Consider the following 20,859-nt stretch of genomic DNA (forward strand, 5'->3'; position numbering starts at 1 on the left):
ACAGGAGAAGGAAAAATTTCTTCTACTTTTAATGTAAGTCAATGGAACCAAGCTTTTTTAACACAGAATGTGAAGGGTAACAGGTAATTTCAAGTTAAAATGAAAAAAAAAAATGTAGATATGAGGTTTTGTCTCGACAACAGCGATATGCAAAAACTAGCCTAAATGATAATTGTAATTTCTCATGAGTCTCATGATATATATATATATATATATATATATATATATATATATATATATATATATATATATATATATACACCCCACACACACACACACACACTCTATATATATATATATATATATATATATATATATATATATATATATATATATAAAGATAGATAGATAGATAGATAGATAGATAGATATACAGATAGATATATACACTCACTTGCCACTTTATTAGGTACAATTGCTTGTTAATACAAATAGATAATCAGCCAATCACACGGCCGCAACTCGATGCATTGAGGCATGTAGAAGTGGTCAAGACAACCTGATGAAGTGCAGACCGAGCATCAGAACAGGGAAGAAAGGGGATTTAAGGGACTTTGAACGTGGCCTGGTTGTTGGTGCCAGACGGGCTGGTCTGAGTATTTCAGAAACTGCTGATCTGCTGGGATTTTCACGCACAACCATCTCTAGGGTTTACAGAGAACGGTCCGAAAAACCAGTGAGCGGTCAGTTGTGTGGACGAAAATGCCTTGTTGATGTGAGAGGTCAGAGGAGAATGGGCAGACTAGTTTGAGATAATAGTGTCGGGACCCAGAGCTCCCCATCCTCAGCCCACTAGTCCCAGAAGATGTCAAAAAACTTAACTAATTAATTAAAGTTAAATCAAAGTTTTAGTTTTAATTTAGTCTGTTCTCTAATATAAAAATGAGTAACAAATTAAAAGAATTGAAAAAGTATTCTTGCAAAAGTTAAAGAAAGGTGAAGAATCAATCTTACAAAAAGTCAAAGTCAGATGAAAAAACCAAACTTCAGCCGCAGGTTCGGTTTGAAGGTGCAGCGTTTCTCAGGTTTTCTTAGGCCAGGTGCCCCTACTATCATTCATGCCCTGCAGTACCTGCTTCTGGAGTGTAATCTCTATATATGGAGCATTAGGCCTGCTCTTCCTCTAAGTGCTGAGTTTGTCTCAGTTTAAGGCTTATAACTCTGTTTTTTAAAGATTTCCAAGTTGATAGTTATTACAAAACTTTTATCAAATGGTGATTTATGGACATATTTCTTCAAAAACCCTGACAATAGAAAGGCAACAGCAACTCAAATAACCAACCAAAATCTCTGAGGAATGTTTCCAACACCTTATTGAAAATATGCTACAAAGAATTAAGGCAGTTCTGAAGGCAAAAGGGGGTCCAATACTATATTGCAGTAGTCCTGTAAAAACCCAGAATCTTACTCAGTATTTCCTGGGAATGAGGTGTAGGCTGAGCAGGCTGGCAACAGAAATAGATGATTCAGCGTGACTTTCTCCCAAAAATGCCTTCACAGTTGGATTGAATTCTGAAAAGTTAGAGTGGGCTGTAAGTGACCTGTTAATAGTAAGCCAGTGCTCCAGACATCAGATATCCATGCTGAAACCCAGGAAGAAATCCAGAGTCACTGATCACTTTGGCTGCATGGATTGCAACTAAATACTGTACATCTTATTAGATCAAAGCTTGACTAGAGAGAGAAAGAACTGGTTGGAATGTTGAAAATGTGAGGAACTGTAAACCAGCATTGTTATAAATTAAGGTGTTTTCTTACCAATTTAATACAGTGAAAAGGAGTCAAAGCTCTGCTGTATACTCACTTCATACAGGCAGATGTATCTGGAAAGATCCAAGGTGGAAGATCTTTTATGTCATTGTGAACTGAACTCAGAATCCCAACGACCATGTCTCCAGGTGCATGTGCCCCATATATGGACTCTGTATATATGGCAACTATATATGGAACTGCAGCCCCAATATTACAGCCACCCACAGCACAAAAGACACTTTATTTTGAGAACTCATTGTCTGAAACTGAAGTGAAGTAATGGAAATATGTGGCTGAGCTTAATTCAGTATTACAAAAGGTCATGTTCTGGGAGAGTGAAAGCATAACAAGTGGAAGATCAGAACAGGAAAGCAAAGTCTAAAAAACACTTATGTTAGTGATTAAGACTGAATGAGAAGCGTTTATAGACTCAAAATAGCCTGGCAAGTGAAATCATCTTAAATTTTATTTAATATTACAATAAGTAATGGTTTTTATTGTGAGATGTCTTGAAAAATTTGATTGCGATGCACTCGAATGACAGATTATCACTACAAACATTTGCCAAAAACATGTTTTGTATTCACAGGAAAGGTCAGATATGTACATGTAAGTTAAGAAAAGCCTGTCACCATGCCAAACTTTGTCACATGCTGACACTGCTGCCTGTATAAGGTAAGGTGTTCTTGAAAGTATCAGTTTGTTTTTAGTGTGATTTCGAGTTTAGCATTATTAACTGAATAATGATACGACACTTTACGGTTCAGTCACAGCTAAATATCAGCAGTGATCTACCATATCATACAGACTGTAGGATAAGGCCTTAAACAGTAGTGCACACTAGATGTCAGGTTTTTTCCAAAAACGGCTAAACTGTAGTTTTGTACAGCTGTTTTTGCACAGTGACATATTTTGTTGCCATGAATAAGACTGTAATCAATTACTACCAACCACTATGGCTTCCATTAATGAGTGTTGCGTAGTAAAATTAGTTAAACTTACATCTTGTGAGGGTTAACATCACTGAGTGTTTTACAGTTAGACAGATTCACTGGTGCTGATGTAAACTGAAAACAGGGCAGAGAACAGCAGCACTGAGCAATCAGTCTAGTGTTTTAAATTCATTTTATAACATTAGAGATGCAGCCAAAGTTTAATATTCATATTAATAATTTCACGCAACCCTGACGGAGAAGCGGTTTGGAAAATGGAAATGGAAATTAATCATTTCAAGCTCATCAAACAGAGTGCTGAAGCAATAAGTATGACAGGACTAGAGCAAGCCAGACTGACAAACAATACATCAGAAAAAGGAAAGGTAGGCACAGTAAGGGGCATCACTAGAGGTTTATGGACGTTTATGGGGCCAAGTCATTAGTAAGAGGTCTGGTGGCATGTTCCCCAAAAAAGATGTTTCTAAATAGACACAAAATGTTCTTTGTCAACTTTAAGAGTAGGAGCAGGAGGACTGTTCATCCAAAATGCCTGTCCCAACTTCTTTGGAACGTGTTGCAGACATCAAATTCAAAATTAGTGAATATTTGCAAAAAACAATAAAGGTTATCTGTTTGAACATTAAATATCTCGTCTTTGTAGTGAATTCAACTGAATATAGGTTGAAAAGGATTTGCAAATCATCGTATTCTGATTTTATTAATGTTTTACACAACGTCCCAACCTCACTGGAATTGGGGTTGTAAGATAAAAATGTGCTGACCCTTTTAAATCAGACTATGTTTAAAAACAAATTGCCGCACACCTGAAAATGCCAATATCTATTGTTAGAGCAATAATTATTAAGCTTAAAACAGTTGGAGTCACAGTGAACATGCCTGGAAGAAGACACATGTCTAGATTTTCCTCACATGCAAATCTCCAAGGATCCCAGTTGGAGATTGGCAGAAGATGATAGACTGGAAACTATTTGGAGGACATGTCAAAAGAAAGCCTTTGCTTATTTAACCACAAATGTAAGCTTCTGGTGTTCACAACACAGAACTTTGGATGGAACCATATTCTTTGGTCAGATAAGATAAAGAGTCCTGAACTTCCATAAACAGGGAAATTTCACCTCCACATTTAACCCATCCATGAAGTGAAACACCACATACACACTAGTGGGCAGCGAGCACACTTGTCCGGAGCAGTGGGCAGCTCTATCCACAGTACCCAGGGAGCAATTGGGGGTTAGGTGTCTTGCTCAAGGACTGCTCAGTCATGGACTGTCGGTGCTGGGGATCGAACCGGCAACCTTCCAGTCACAGGGCCAGTTCCCTGACCTCCAGCCCACGACTGCCCACTTATTTGTTTTTTCGGAGTATTCCCTGCTTTTTCTGAGTTTTCCTTGAATTTCCAGGCTTGGATTTTTATTACTAGAATTATTGTTAACTGTGAACAATATGTTATTGTTAAATTATTGTTAAAAATTTCTAAAATTTCACTGTGTTTTTAATTAGGCCAAATTTTACATGCTTTTAATTTTTTTTTTCAAGTATCATGAATTTGAGTTCAGCATCACAAATTCAGGCTCAGGATCGTGAATTCAGGTTTAGGATCTGATGACACTCATTTAACTCCACACACTCCATATCACACATCCTTGTCTCAACACACAGGACTGCATTAAACAAAAAATGAAAGACAAACATAAAACATGTAAACAACTTATACATAATCATTCTTTAATAAATAATAACACTAAGACAACACAGGATTTGACAAACGGTGACTCTCCATATCCACAGAGCAGCTAGTTTTGTCTGATTAAAAACAATTTGAGATGAATGATGTCAAAAAGAGATTGTAGCCCTCTTTCTCTAGAAGAAAGCACCAAACAGGTTTATGGCACTAAGAGGTTTGATGGTGATCCTATAATGGAAATTTGCCATTTTCTGCCTAACTATGCTCAGCGGTGCCAGTAGGATGGGGGTTAGCTGCCTTTCCCAAGGGCACAAACAGGAGTACCCTGTCAGTCTTGGGGTTTACTGTGGGATGCTGGCTCAACCAAACATATTTCCAGTATTTGTAAAATATAAAAAACACACAACTGTATATACAGAACTTACAGAACAATAAAGAATACATTTTTAACACAGATTTCTTTCTAAAAAACAAACATTTTTTTTTTCAAATCATATTTTTGTTTTAAAATATGTGCCTTAGAAATGTTTTCTGGCTGTGACAAACACTATTGAGCACACATTAAACATACATTAAAGATTAAAGAGATTAAAAAGAAGACAAACAAAACAGTGGCATTACTTCTTTATGATATTCTCACAACACTGTTTTATAACACACCCTGGAAAATCTGGAACAGTGCTTTCCTACCTTCTTCCCTAAGAAAATCACAGGCCCAAGTAGCCACCATCTGAGATGGCTTAATAACTTAAATTGTGTCCAAGCAGTAGATGTAGATATCACCACAAACTGCAGAAAAAAACGGGTTTTGACCACTACTCTTCGGCTTAGTTTCCTAGTGCGTGGATCCATATTAAACACTTTTTAACTAGCAAAAATGACAGATGCTTCAAAAAAGTCATTAAACCATTAGTCTTGGTAGTTTTTATCGTTTATACAAGTTTTAGTTTTGGTATGACCATGGTGATGCAGACTTCTGGGTTTGTAGAAAATACAACCCACTAGAAACTTGCTTGTTCTGTTGTTTATCACTGGTAAGACATGTAAGAATTTAATTACAGATTGTACAGATGAATAAACCAATTCAACCCAAACAGGCTTATAAATTACTTAGTGTCCGGCGTCTTGGTCTCAGACTTTTTGATCTCCAACTTCTTTGTCTCCGACGCCTAAATGAGGCTATACTGACTTCAGACAGATGCAGGCTGCTAATATCCCAGTTGGATGGTTCTGACTCTGCAATGCTGAATCGGCTCTGTGGAATGCTGTGCGTTGACTCTCTTAAGTCACTTGTGAAGTTAGAAATTACTCCAGAGTCTGAGTCATTTGTGAGAGGAGCAACTGGGGTTTTTACTGTCTCCAATGTCTTTTCTGAGAGGATCTTAAACCATTTTGGGGCAAAGTGGCAGAAGATGACTCCATAGTTGGAGACCATAATGCCAGAGATCTGGACGATGGGGCGTGAGTCATATTGAGTGATAAAGATTGGAATAAAGCAAAGCCAGGCAAACAGATGGATGAGCATGCTGAAGACTATAGGATCAGTCTCATCATCTCTCCCCTTGAAGGCCAATCCAAAACACACCACAGCTAGTAAAGCAATGTAGACATGCATCGCACCAAAGCCATACATAAAGCCCTGAGTGCACAGACGGTTCAGGGTAAGTAACTGAGTTTTTGATTGTTTCTCCTCAACATCAACAGGATCAAATACCATCCAGAAGATGCAGATGAGAGCTTGAATAGCAGTGAGGATTCCTATGATGACAAAGGGCTTATCAAACTTTCTTAGTTCACGCTGCTTTGCAGGATTAGAGGACATTAACTCTAAGAATATGTGAAGGGCCTTGACCAGAATGCAGGACACACAGAGAGTGAACCCAAGACCATACATGGTCTGTTGTGCTCTGCAAACATGGATGTTTGGGCTGCCTAAGAAAAGTATTACACCTCCAAAACTCACCATCAGGCCAAATTTCATTAGACATGAAATGACTAAGATGCCCTTTATGAAGGGTTTTTCTCTGTGTAGGATGTAAAAGATGAATGAGAACACCAGCAGTAGAGCACCTATTACTGTTCCAATCATCACTACAATGGAATAAGCTGCAGACCACTCCAAAAACCAGATACTCCATTTCTGACATTCCCTCGACCCTGGAAGAGACCAGGAGCCTTCTGGACATTTTTTACAGGTAAGTTGATCTGTGGAGAGAAAGAAAGCAATATATGTTCATGTAGGGAAAATAGACAGAAATGCAATCTTCTGAGTTTTTCCCCAATATTTAATATTAGGTCAGTTCTTACAAAACATGTGAGACAAAGTACCACAGGGGTAGACAAGCTTTTTGGCCCAACGCTCACATAAAATCTCAGAAATAACAGGTCCTTTTCTTAAGAAATGTTACAAAACACATACGTGTGCTGTTTCTTATATAATACTGTTTTGTGCTAAATAAAAATAAGTTCATAAACTTTCAAGTCTTCAAAGTTAGCACAATGTGAAAGTAAAAGTTATTAAAAAAGAAAAACAAAAAGTGGTCCAAATACATTGTTTGTCTTCTGGTACCTTTCGCAAAATGCAGAAATGTAGAAAAACCACTGACATAGCAAATGAAAGTTGAAGTTCAGTCTGGATATAGTGTTTATTACAAAAGGTTCAATTTGAAATCCTTTTTGAAGTCTTCTGTCTTGAAGTGTTTTTGAAAATATATCTAATTTTGTGTTTCCGTCAGAGTTAACGATACCATTTTTAACCTCTTTCAAAGGCTTTCCTGCGCCCTTCAACAGAACAACTCAGCCTACAGCCTAGGAGTGTAATAATTTGCTTGATTCAATACATTACAGCAAAAATAAGGGGTTTCTGAAAATGTGCCCTGTGTCAATGTTTATGCTAACATGTTAAAGCTTCTATTTTCTGTTTATTAGTGCGTTCAGTAGGGTTTAGCCTGATCTGTTCAGTCTGGGCCATGTGCAGCACAGACACACGAAATAAAGGTTGTACTTCATATTCAATCAAAATCTAAATCAAATGGGATGTGTGGTGTGAGAGAAAAAAAAAAACAAAACAACATGAGAAAATCATCTCAGCTTAAGAATTACTGTGCTAAACTTTTTACCCTTGGACAAAGATCAGTGTACAGAAGCTGGACATGCCACTGCAAACTAACAAATTAATCACATTCTGTTGCGTTAGCCCCAAGCTAGTGCACCAGCCACCAACCCTGCTCACATGGGTAGCAATTTACACTTAATCACATTGATCCAAGCACCAAGTATATTTAAGATCGACCAACGAGACAAATCTTTTCTGAGCCGTTCCATTAGAGGATAAAAAATTTGCCTTTTAAAGATCTGTAAAGTTATAAGTCACCTGTACCCCCAGATACCTAATACTGTGTTGAGCCAATTTAAATGGTAAAATGTTGGCTTCCTCTGCAGCTTATTAAGGGGACGGAGTTCGCTGTTCGTAAGGTTCAATTTATAGCCTGAAATAGCAGTGAACTGGTCTATTGTGGAAAGAGCAGCAGGGAGTGAACTGTGAAGATTAGAAACAAATAGGAGCAAATCATCAGCGTACAGCATAACCTTCTGTTCCGTGTTATATCTAGTAATGCCTGTGATGTCAACATTCTCACGGAGAGCTAGAGAAAGGGGTTCAATGGCCAGAGCAAACAATAAGGGACTTAGAGGACATCCTTGTCTAGTAGAGCGATATAGAGGAAAAAAATCTGATTGATTGTTATTGGTCCTAATTGCTGCCATAGGGGAGGTATACAACAAGTGCACCCATGAAATGAATGCACTACCAAAACTGAATTTTTTCAACGTGTAGAAGAGGTCATCCTATTCCACCCTGTCGAAAGCCTTTTCAGCGTCCATTGAAATTCCTGCTTCTGAGGAATTGGAATTAGAAGGGGTATAGATTACATAAAACAAACGCCTCAGGTTGAAAAAGAGATGCCTGTTCTAATAAATCCAGTTTGATCTGGAGATATCACTGAAGGTAGTGCCGTCTCCAACCTTAATTTTAGATAGAATTTTAAAATCAGCATTTAATAGACTAATTGCACGATAGGATGAGCAGAGTGAGGCATCCTTGTCTTTTTTAAGTATGACAAAAATGATTGCTTGATTAAGAGTGGTCGGTAGTCTGCCTGTGTCCAGCAATTCATTGAACATATTTAATAGCATGGGGGACAATTTGTCCAAAAATTTTAAATAAAATTCAATGGAAAACCCATCTGGGCCTGGACATCTTCCACTCTGCATAGATCGAACAGCGAAAGTAAGATTTTCTATGGAGAGGGGTTCATCCAGCAATTCAACCAAACTCTGGTCCAGCTGAGGTCAGTTAATTGAGTCAAAAAAGTTATTAAAATCTTGAGTTTCTGCTGTTATGTCAGAGGAGTACAAAGTCTTATGAAATTGTTTAAATTCTAAATTAATTTGCAGAGGATCAGCTGTGAGTCCACTGGCCGATCGAATTTGAGAAATCTGGTGTGACAGAACAGTTTGATCTGATGAGCCAAAATGGAGAGGAGGCATAATCTCTATCAAGTTTGGCAATAAGATTTATCAAGTCATTCATTTTTTCTGTTTTTTGTCGGTTTTCATTATGAGAATATGAGATTATGAGGCCTCTGATGTAAACTTTAAATGTTTCCCAAAGTGTAGAGGCAGAGATCTCAGGAGTAGCGTTGGTGCTAAGAAAAAAATCTATACGATCAGAAACAAATTTAACAAAAACGTCATCGGACAATAAACGTGTGTTCAGACACCACGGAGCACATGCAACCCTCGCACCGTCCAAGTGGAGTACCATACTAACAGGAGCATGGTCCGAAATGAGAATTGTATTTTATGTGCAAGAAATCAGGTAATTAACTAACTATATAACTATTATCTATAAAAAATAATCAATTTGTGTATAAATATGGTGCATATGAGAGAAAAACGAGTAAGCTTTGGTCTTGGGATTTATGGAACGCCAAGTGTCTGAAATGAAAAATTAATCCAAAAATGTGTTAATCACTCAAGCTGATTTAGATAGAATCCTAGAGCCGTTTGAGGAATGGTCCAAATCAGGATCAAGCCAGCAATTAAAGTCCCCACCCATAATAAGGAAGTTTGAATATTGGAAAACAAGTGTCTAAAAAGCTCATCAAAATCCTATGTGAGAGAAAAAGGCCTTTAAGAAATCACCAACAACAGTAACCTATCTGTACAGCCAAGTCAACTATTAATAATGTTGTAATCAATAAAAATAGTATTAATAATAGCAATAATATATCACAGTCTCCACAACTTACAGTTACTAGTAACCACTCGTGAAGGGGACCACTGGAAAATGACCAGCACCTCCTCATGTCCACTCTCTCCATTTTAATCTGAGGATTTTTTGTTCAACTTCTCAGCAAAGTTCGCTGCTTTTTGTGGATCATTAAAACTGATGGAGTGACCATCTAGAAGGGAGATCCTCAATGTAGCGGGATAGTGAAGTCTGAACCTCACCCTGGGAACAGAGCATAGTTGCCGTTTAACCCCACCAAATGCAGCCCTCTGTTTGGCAACCGAAGATGTGTAATCTGGTGAGATAAACACATGTTTACCTCCAAAGAGAAGTGGGGAGGTCTTCCCAGCCTGCTGCAAAATCTCTGAGCGAACATGAAAAAAGCGAACCCGGACAATGAAGGGACGAGGAGGCTGGCCTTCTGTGGGCTTCTCTCTCAGAGCTCTATGAGCCCTATCTAGCACAGGTTTTTCTTCAAGTTGTAGGAGGTTCTGCAGCCACCCAGCCATGAATTCTGTAATGTGTGGACCCTCAGAGCCCTTTGGGATCGTGGTGATCCGCAAATTGTTCCTCCTAGACCGAGCCTCCAAGTCCTCATACTTGTCTTCAAGACGTTTAACTTGAGTCAAAAGAGTGACCACCATTGTTTGCAGCTCGGTTGGCTGAGCACCATGATCAGTAGTAGCTCGCTCCAGCTCTTGCAAAGTTTCAGCGTGAGATACCGAACTTTGTTGTAGAGGAACAATCGAAGCGAGTAGCTCTTGTCTAACCACAGCCATTTCGGCACGTAGACTTGTGGCCAAACTGTCTATTTTAGTACAGATATCTACCTTTACAGAGTCCAGCAAAGTTTGTAGAAGAATAGCATTGATAGTGCCTTGTTTGGAGGTGTCCCCTCCCTCTTCCGGCACCGTAGCTTCAACCGAAGCCGAGGCTTTATTGCCTGACTTTGGAGCCTCAAATTTACTTTGCGTAGTAGACAAGTGTGATTCAGGTGATAAATGGGGTCCCAAATAATTGGTAAAAGTGGAGAATCAAAGACGTTACTGTTATAAATGATAAACTTCTAGACCATTTTCTCTCAGAACTATGGGGAAGCATGTCTACATCCTCCACTCGTCACAGCCTCCCGCCGTGATAATCCCATTCTTGATCCACAGGGTTTAACAAGATGTCGGCCCACCCTTTGCAGCTATAACAGCCTCAACTCTTCATCAAATCTCAATGATTTGGATGGGTGAGTGAATACTTTTGGCAATATAGTTTACATTCAATATGAAAGTACTAAATAAATGTTTGTATTGTCAACAGTTATTTATTTAAAATGGATGGATCAAATTCTGCACACAACTGTTCTTACTGGCAATACAGGTCAGGCAGTCAAAAAGGAAAGCCTCACAATCAGGCCCCCTTCTAACCTTTTGATGGGATTTGTTGGAGGGCTCCCCCATCTTGCTAGGTGATGTCCTGTTAAGTTAGAGGCTAACTAACAAATGACAACAATAAACTGTTAAAATTATACACATATATAACAGAATAAATGTTTACATTCGGATTAATCATAGCCTGAGTGTATAAACCTGGATTAATCATAGCCTGAGTGTATAAATCTGGATTAGTCATAGCCTGAGCGTATAAATCTGGATTAATCATAGCCTGAGTGTATAAACCTGGATTAATCATAGCCTGAGTGTATAAATCTGGATTAATCATAGCCTGAGTGTATAAATCTGGATTAATCATAGCCTGAGCGTATAAATCTGGATTAATCATAGCCTGAGTGTATAAACCTTGATTAATCATAGCCTGAGTGTATAAATCTGGATTAATCATAGCCTGAGTGTATAAACCTGGATTAATCATAGCCTGAGTGTATAAATCTGGATTAATCATAGCCTGAGTGTATAAACCTGGATTAATCATAGCCTGAGTGTATTAATCTGGATTAATCATAGCCTGAGTGTATAAATCTGGATTAATCATAGCCTGAGTGTATAAACCTGGATTAATCATAGCCTGAGTGTATAAACCTGGATTAATCATAGCCTGAGTGTATAAATCTGGATTAATCATAGCCTGAGTGTATAAACCTGGATTAATCATAGCCTGAGTGTATAAAGCTGGATTAATCATAGCCTGAGTGTATAAATCTGGATTAATCACAGTCTGAGTGTATAAATCTGGATTAATCACAGTCTGAGTGTATAAATCTGGATTAATCACAGTCTGAGTATTGAAACCTGGAATTAACATAGCCTGACTATCTAAGGCTGGATTAATCACAGTTTGAGTAGCTAAACCTGAATTATTCAGTCTAGGTATCTAAACCTGGACTAATCAAACACTGAGTGTCTAAATCTACATTAATTACTGTTTAATAACAAAGGTTGTATGTAAGTCTGGATTAATCACATCCTCTCAATCACAATCACAAAACTCTGAAGCATGTTTGTTAGTGAAGCAGTTGCTCCTGCATCCTCAGTGAACCCTCCTGGGGTTGCAACAAACTGTGCTACCTTGTCAAAATGTCCTACCATAGCACATAGTTTATAGTTTTCTACATACAACTATAGGCAGGATATTTTAATGACCTGAATCACCCTATCAAAAATGCTACCAGCATTAAAACTGCAAAGTTGAAATCAGCTTATTTGACAGCTAATTTTCCAGTTCCACCTAAATGGTGCAGCAGGCATTATAATAACTGCTACACCATTTAAGGTGAAACAGGAAACTTCAAGCAAGAAGGTGGCGGGTAGGAAGCCAGTCTAAATGTCCTTATCAGGAAATATGTTCAGCTTTAATATGATAATTATATTTTGATAGCTTTAATAAACTTATCTGGACGAAGCATTTATATTAAGCTGAGTCTGCTGGCATAGACAACCAGGGCTAATTTTGAATTGCTTAGGAGCATCACATCTGCTCACATCCTGCAGACACAAGATGATGTTCACTGAACAAATGGCCCTTTACATGATCTCTTTTTCTTTTCTGTTTTTCAGTTTAAAATGCATATGTTCTCTTTGAGATATGTCATGGTTGGCCCCTCCCAGTCCTGTCCATGTGCTCCTTTGTTTTGGTTTGTTTGGTCCTGCCCCCTGTTTGGTTACTCCGCCCCTGATTGTGTTCACCTGTCCCTCATTGTTCCGTGTAGTTAAGCCCTGTGTTTGCCCCTTGTGTTTGCCAGTCTTTGTATCTTTGTATCTGTATCTTTGTATCATTGTATTGGTCTTTGTTTGATGTCTCTGTTGGCTGGTTATTCTGGTTTTTGTCATGTCTTACCCTCGATCTGTCCGTGTTGGCTCATTGACCCTGGACTGTTTTGACCACGACCCTGGATTTGCACTTAATAAATCTCGCTTATCTCAGCGTTTGCGTCCGCCTCCTCGCTCCCCTTACACGACATGATTAATCAGTTGTTTTTTTTTCTCCTCACTTAAGCATCCGAGGCTGCAGTGTCCTAAGCAGCTGCTTGTGTTGCTTATTAGATATAGTCAGCACGACTCACTGTACATTAATAAAAGCATTTAGGACCAAGTATATAGATAGAGCCTAACTGTATTTGAGGAATAACTAGTTTCCCCCCAAGGAACTCATTTTACAAATATATCTATTTAACTCACCTGTCTCATTAGAATAGTATCCCTCGCTACAGTTAGTACAGGTATAACAACAGGAGATATTTGATATGCTCTTCTCTGTGCCTGGGAGACATGTCACTGAACATCTGGACAAGGGCACCTGGATGTAAAGAGAGAGGTTTTCTTGGTTTGGTTAGATGTATAAGATGATCTGCATTTGCAGTAGTTATACACAGAATGACAAAAAGGGACAAGTGCCTAACCCACAAATGACAAAGCGTATAAACGCATGTAGCTGACTGTTTAACTGACCTACATAATGTACAGCTGTACAGTAGTGCCCTCTAATATTGTACACTGTGGAACAGAAAGTATTTATCTTACCGTTTTATTGTTCCATGGGATTTTGTGGTCATTGACCTCAACTTCTTCATTCTTTATAAGGAACTGTCCCACCACCTCTGGCACTCGTTCATCACCGTTCTTTTTCCAGCTAATGAGGTCATAAGCATTCTCAAAATCGCCATATTGATCAAAGGAATATGTCTTGTTGTCCAAGGTAAAATTAATTTCACGAAGAATGCTCACAAGCTGAAAATGCAAAAATAAAAATATATTTCTGTTCACATCAATACACGTTTGTTGTAAAGGTACATTTTCAGTCTGCTTCTCTTAGTTCACTTTTATATAGCAATTGTACAGTGAAAAGCTGTTTTAACAAAAGCTATTAACACTTTGAACCCTAGACTGACTATTGTTTTTAATGTTAAAATATAATTAACGATTACATATGAACAAAAAAGGAACAAGATATACTTAGTAAATGTTTGGACTTTTATGTGTGGCAATTATTTCCTCATATGTGTGACTATATTTTTAAGTTTGCTTCTAAAACTGAATGTCTTTCCAATTCCATAGCCAACATTCATCGGTAAAGATGGACTGTGGTTGTACCTCCAGCAAGGCAAGCTATTTTAGATGACACTGTATCTTGGAGGACAAACATATGTCTGTAAATTACCCCTTTTCTGGCTGTGTACCTGAAGTGGGTACAACAAACTACTCTTAAATAATAATATATTTCCAGATGCTGCTATTTACCACCCTTCCAAGCACATAGCCTGATAAAATAATATAATAAACAATTACCATGTGCATTATGAGTTAGTTAAACATCCTTACAATGAACATAGAAATTTTACCTGCCACGGCAGTAAGTTGGTATCTCCAGAGCAGGCAGTGTCATTACATTTAAGAAGGTTCCTGATGGCATGAGCTACAGCGTACACTGCTACTCTCTGATTGTAGGCCTCTGTCAGGTCTACAGCACTGAGCAGGTAGTCATCGTTGGCCTCCAGCGGGTCTGTCACATTGCAGGCCAAAGGGGACGTGTGCTCTGACTGCTGACTGCAGTTGAACCTTATTTGCTTGTACTCCCTGATGAAATCATTCCTCTCTCCTGGGGCTAACCTGAGATTCTTGAGATAGTCTTCAAACCCTGGGATCATCCCTGTGAGGAAGGTAAAGCCAAAGATGTCGCCCACTTTGTTTATGTCCTTCATCTTCATTAAGAAGCGTGCTGTAGACCAGGCATCACTGGCGATCCAGATTCGAGAAGTATTGGTCTTAATCAGCTCTTTAAAGAGCATCTCCACATGTTCTGGTCTCAGAATGAGCAGCACAACTTTGGCGGTGGATCTTCGGATTTTATCTGCCAACTCTTTGATGCGCTTTGCGATATCTGTGGAACCTAAGTAGTTTGGCACCACTTCCTGGAACTCCACACATATTTGTTCTTTTCCTGAATCAATCAGAAATTTCTCCAGGGCAGGTTTCCCATAGTCATCATCAAGGGTCACCACTCCGACCCAGTCCCAGTTAAAGTACTTCATGAGCTTCGCCAGGGCCTTTGTCTGGTACACATCGCTTGGAATGACACGGAAAAAGGATGCATAACGTGATTTGTCGCTCAGTGCTGGTGAAGAAGATGTGCAGCTGATCTATGAAGAGAAAAGAGAATGTGTACATTATAGCGTATCTAACTGACAGTCAAAGTTTGTGTAATTTACGATTATTACTCATTTGTAAAACTGCTAAATAAAAGTGTAATACAGACAAAAATGCTGAAATCCAAATGTAAGCAGCACTACCAGCACAAAAGCAATAAAAAGGTTTTTTTTCTCAAATCAGCTCTGAGTTATGTACTACATTTGAAGCGGTTTGTGTTCTGTTGTGGTTTTTTTTTGCTTTAGTTGTTATTCGTTTTTGAGCATTATTAATGCTGAAGGGATTTTCTGACAAGTCAGCTATTCTCTGTTCTCACGGTTTGAACAAATCAGATTGAAAGCTACCTACACAATTCCAAACACAAAAACGAATCTAATAAACTTCTGCTTTAGATTTGTGTGTGAAAAACGGCTGCATCAGCTGAACACAGACACCATAGTAAATGACGTCATTTCATTTGCATTCAGTGCCATTTATATGAAGAAAAACGACTGCGGGCTTAGAAGCTTTTAGCTGGCATTTTAGTCTTTGCTGAACATCTAAATATGTATTGGACAGCGATTTTAAACTGGATCACTAGATTGGCGCAGTAGTGAAGTCCTGCTTTTATCACCTAAGGCAAGTGGCGAAGGTGAAGTCCATTTTAGCACATGAGCACTTTGAAACAGTAATCCATGCCTTCATTACATCTCGGCTGGATTACTGTAATGCACTTTATTTTGGAGTCAGCCAGTCCTCCCTCAAACGTCTCCAGGTGGTGCAGAACGCAGCTGCCCGGCTACTAACGGGGTCACGCAAGAGGGAGCACATAACTCCCATTCTGGCCTCCCTCCATTGGCTGCCTGTGCATTTTAGAATTCGTTTTAAGATTCTCTTATTTGTTTTTAAATCCTTAAATTGACTTGCCCCGCCTTACCCTGCATCTGCATGTGCCCACACGGTGCCTCCAGTCAGCTGATCAGCTACTCCTGGAGGTACCGAGGTCTAGGCTTAAGCTCAGAGGGGACCGAGCCTTTTCAATAGCAGCTCCGAAATTATGGAATGAACTGCCAGTTTTTATTATACAGGCCTCTTCTTTGTCCACTTTTAAAACCAGCCTCAAAACCCACTTTTATTCCTTGGCCTTTCATTTAACATAATTTTTATTCCTGCATCTTATTTGTGTGTGGTTTTATTTATATTTACTTTCTTACTGTTTATAGCTTATATTATTTTATTGGTATGGTTTTATTGGTTTACTGTTCTATATGTCTGTGTTATACCTGCAGTGTTCAGCACTTTGTTGCAGCCTCTGTTGTTTTTAAAATTCTTTACATATAAATTTGAGTTGAGTTGAGTTGATTGACTTGAAATGGATATTGTCCTGTATTAACTGCTTTTGCCACATTGGCTAGGCAGTAATAATTTTAAGCATGCAAAGTCTTAATGGAAAAAAAATCCTCTGTGTTTGTCCATCTTTCTCTTGTTGAAGTAGTTTAACCTTCTTAACACTCAAACTGAAGGATTTGCTGTCCATTTCAACTTAAACCCTCCTGTGATATTGAGTGTATGTGTTGTGGTAGCAGGTTTAACTCATTGTGTCTCTTTCAGTGAAGTTATCATTTTTTGTTTTTAAGAATTTTTGTACATTAACATTAATAAGACATGGTTGACTGATTGTATCTGGAATTATTTATTATATTTTAATAGATGCCAATGCAACTATGTAATATGGTTTATTATGTTCTCCTCATTTGCTGCTATAGTTAGGTTAAAAATCTTGATCCATGGCCTCTGCATGGCCCCTCGTATCATTATATAGCCGAGTTTAATGCACTAACATTCATTATATAAAGATGCAAACATTTGATGTTTGCATTATAGTTTTACAGTGAGTCCTTAAATATTAATCTAGCTGTAAATATTCTTGGGAGGAACCTATGCACTGCCTGCCTTGTAGTGAAACAAACTTGTATTCTTTAATAGGGTACCCTGATTATCATTATCAGCTAATCACTAATTCATTAAGAAAGAGCTTTTAAACCATGACAAATTTATTGCAATATCCCTTTAACAGCACAAGCTTTTCTAAGGGTAGCCATTTAGGCTGCAAGTCAGTAAGGTATTACCTGAGGAATCATATAGAGGCTCAAGAATTTTGCCACGGGAATAGACAATTCAGAGTATCTTTCTCCCAAGAATGCCTTCACAGATGATGTAAAGTCTGAGTAGTTAGAGAGGACTGGAAATGATCCATTCACAGCAAGCATTTGCTCCACACAATGCAAGGCTTTGGTAGCGTATACACAAGAATCACACATCAGATATCCAAGCCGAATCCCAGGAAGAAATCCAGAGTCGTTGATAGTTTCAATGGTGTGAATTGCAGCTAAAGACTGTACAAATGGTATTAAATCAAAACTGAAAAAAACAAACAAAGAGAGTGGGTTACAGTAATAAAAAAGTGTGAGGCAGTAACTATTACTATTTTTAAAAGGACACTCATCCCATATACTCACTCAATGCAGGTGTACTGATCTGGACGAATCCGTGCTGGAAGATCTTTTACTTTGGAATGAACCGATGCCAAAATCCCAAGGATAATGTCCCCAGGTGTATATGCCCCACATGGGGGCTCTGTATGATCACATTGGGCCCCCAGCCCCAACATCATAGCCACCAACAACACACAAAGACACCGATGAAACAAACAGAGAGCCATACTGTGAATATGTGGCTGAACATGTATCGAGTTAAGAATTAAATGGCACAAAAACATTTGAAAGAATGTGGGAGAACAGGAAACACACAGCAAATACCATAACCCAACCATCTGAAGATGGCCTGATAAGCAAGGCATGAAAAGCTGCAGATTAAATCTCTGCATGCTATGGACATACAGTCAGCTCCAACATTATTAGCACTCTTGGTAAAGATAGGTAAACAACCTTTTCTATCATTTTTAACGTATCATATATATAAGCCTTTTTTGTTGGCCTCATCCGAACTTTTTTGGAACATGTTGTTATATTAATATTTTTCACCAAACAATAACATTTCTTAATTTTGACATTTGATATTTCTGATCTTAGTACTATTTTCAGTGAAATGTGGGGTTTAAATGATCTCCACATGATTGCATTTTGTTTTTATTTACATGTTGTACAGTGACACAACTTTATTATAAATGGGGATGTACATAATATCATTAAACGATTCAGAGAATCTGGAAAAATCTCTGAAAAACAGGATTGGCTGGTCATGATCTTTGGGTTCTCAGGTGGCACTGCATTAAAAAAACACGCATGATTCTGTAAAGGAAATCACTGCATGGGTTCAGTCAAAATAGCAGTGTCTGTGAACACATTTTGTCACTGCATCCATAAACGCAAGAACTGTACTATATAAAGAAGAAAACATTTATAAACAATATCCAGAAATGCTGCCACCTTCTCTGGGCCCAAGATAATTTAAGATGGACGAAGACAAAGTGGAAAAGTGTCTTGTGGTCAAACAAATAAAAATTTGAAATTCTTTTTCAAAATCATGGACCCTTGTGCCCTTTTGTCAGATAAGGCAAAAACAGCTCTTTGGCAACAAACAATTAAGTTGAATTTTGTGTAGAAATAAGGCCTGTAATAGAGAAAAAGAACTTAAGCCCAACTGTTAAGTAGGGTGGCAGATCAGTGACGGTTTGGACTCCAGGAACCTTGTTAGGAAACTAGCATGGACTTCATGAAGTACCAGATTTAAAATGAAAAATCTCTGTGCCTCTGGCGAAAAGCTAAAACTGGGCTGTTTTTAGATCTTCCAGGAGGATAGTGATCCAGCTTCACACATAAATGCTTCAGTGACCACAGAAACAAGATGTTGACATGGCTGTCACAGTTCCCTGGCCTAAAGCCCATTGGGTGAGCTAAAGAGCAGAGTCAAAAAGAGAAGACGTTGGACCCAGGAAGAGTTTTCTCCAGTTTTCTCCGGCATTTTAGTAATTGCTAATTCTACCTGTTAGCTAAATCTCCCTCTATCACACCACGCTCAGACTGGGAAGGTGAAGGCTGTCATTTGCTTCTTCTGAGAAATATGACATCAAACCACATCTTTCCAACTGCCAGCAACACAACCAGCTCAACAGGCTTGAATGCCAACAATGCTAATTATCCACAAAGACATTTTTTCTTACGTTTCTTACACATCTTCCTCAAAGGTGCCAATAATGATACACCTGAATGCATTCAATGTAGTCTGTTTATAGTCATATTTGCATTTATTTATAGAGCACGTTTCATACCAGTAGTGGCTTAGAGTGGCAGGTAATAAAGCTTAACAGTAATAGACAAAACTATGAATATTACATTACATTACATTTAGCAGACGCTTTTATCCAAAGCGACTTACAAATAATGAGGTACATAGAACAAACATAGTCAGGCCTTAAAGGAGGCCAAAGGGTAATAGTGGGGTAGAGAAGGGAAGGAGGGCAAGAAGGAGATGAGGTTGGTAGTGGTTAGACTGCAAGAGGCGATTAGAGCAAGTGCTCCCTGAAGAGCTCCGTCTTCAGGAGTTTCTTAAACATAGCGAGGGACGCCGCTGCTCTGACAGCGGAAGGTAGCTTGTTCCACCATTGGGGAAGCAAGTATGAGAACAGTCTCGATTGCTTTGTGTGAATGTTTGGCAAAGCTAAGCGACGCTCATTGGAGGATGGCAGCGGCCGGGCGGTGCTGTAAGCCTTTAGGAGCGAGTGCAGGTAGGAAGGAGCCTGCTCTGTTAACACCTTGTAGGCAATCGTAAGAGTTTTAAATTTGATACGAGCAGCAACCGGTAACCAGTGGAGCTCAATGAGCAGTGGGGTGACATGCGCCCGTTCTGGTTGGTTACAGACCAGACGCACTGCAGCGTTCTGAACCATCTTCAGTGGTTTTACAACACAGGCCGGGAGGCCCGTCAGTATAGCATTGCAGTAGTCGAGGCGTGAGATGACCACTGCTTGTACCAAGAGTTGGAATATTAATTTAAAATCATATATGACAGTAACACAGATCACATTAAAAAAAAATTAATACCAAAGATATGTTTCATTTAAATAGATGCTAAATTAAACAGATACATTTTTGAATGTTATATTAAACGTGAGCACTGAGCTTGACTGTCTAATAAAAGGTGAACTGAACTCCACAGTTTAGAAGCAGAGAAGCTGAAAGAGTCTCTCCACGTTTTCTGTATTTACAGAAACTATTTGTAGCAGTTCTGTATCTGCAGATCTAAGATCATGAACAGAAAGACACTCTGTGATGTATGCAGTGCTTTAAGGTTCATTTAGAGCCTTAAAAACTAATAGGAGAACTTTGATTTTGAAAGATACAAGGAGCCAGAGCTTTCAGAACAGAGGTTATACAAGCTCTCTGGTTTGTCATTGTTAGGATCTGTGACCTGAATTGAAACTAAAAGTTGCTTTTAGATCACTATCACAAACAACCAGTTATGAATGCATTTCCTAGAACTGATGTTTTTGTTTGTCAGGACATTTATATCAATTCTTCACTTAAATGTTGGAATAATCAAAAAAAGACTGTAAAAATGTTTATTGAGGTCAATAAAGAAATG

The 20,859-nt window shown here is 38.6% G+C and overlaps 1 protein-coding gene across 1 annotated transcript; it reads right to left on the minus strand.

Annotated features, from left to right (window-relative positions):
• Positions 1–4,408: 4,408 nt before the first annotated feature.
• Positions 4,409–17,961, minus strand: LOC108412358 (G-protein coupled receptor family C group 6 member A-like). The gene is made up of 6 exons (XM_017684345.2): positions 17,775–17,961; positions 17,385–17,676; positions 14,472–15,269; positions 13,654–13,860; positions 13,312–13,429; positions 4,409–6,597 (listed from the first exon to the last, which is right to left on the minus strand). Exons 1-6 carry the CDS (start codon positions 17,927–17,929, stop codon positions 5,492–5,494), a joined length of 2,676 nt encoding a protein of 891 aa, XP_017539834.2. The 5' UTR covers positions 17,930–17,961; the 3' UTR covers positions 4,409–5,491.
• Between the last annotated feature and the right edge of the window lie 2,898 nt (positions 17,962–20,859).

This window comes from Pygocentrus nattereri, chromosome 4 (assembly GCF_015220715.1).
Source record: "Pygocentrus nattereri isolate fPygNat1 chromosome 4, fPygNat1.pri, whole genome shotgun sequence".
Taxonomy (NCBI): domain Eukaryota; kingdom Metazoa; phylum Chordata; class Actinopteri; order Characiformes; family Serrasalmidae; genus Pygocentrus; species Pygocentrus nattereri.

Excerpts from the sequence above, each read along its gene's own strand:
- LOC108412358 (XM_017684345.2), bottom strand. The coding sequence starts at position 17,929 with ATGATGTTGGGGCTGGGGGCCCAATGTGATCATACAGAGCCCCCATGT. Across the intron at positions 17,677-17,774 it reads GATCAGTACACCTGCATTGA|TTTTGATTTAATACCATTTG; the intron begins GTGAGTATATGG and ends TGTTTTTTTCAG. Across the intron at positions 13,861-14,471 it reads CCAACTTACTGCCGTGGCAG|CTTGTGAGCATTCTTCGTGA; the intron begins GTAAAATTTCTA and ends TTGCATTTTCAG.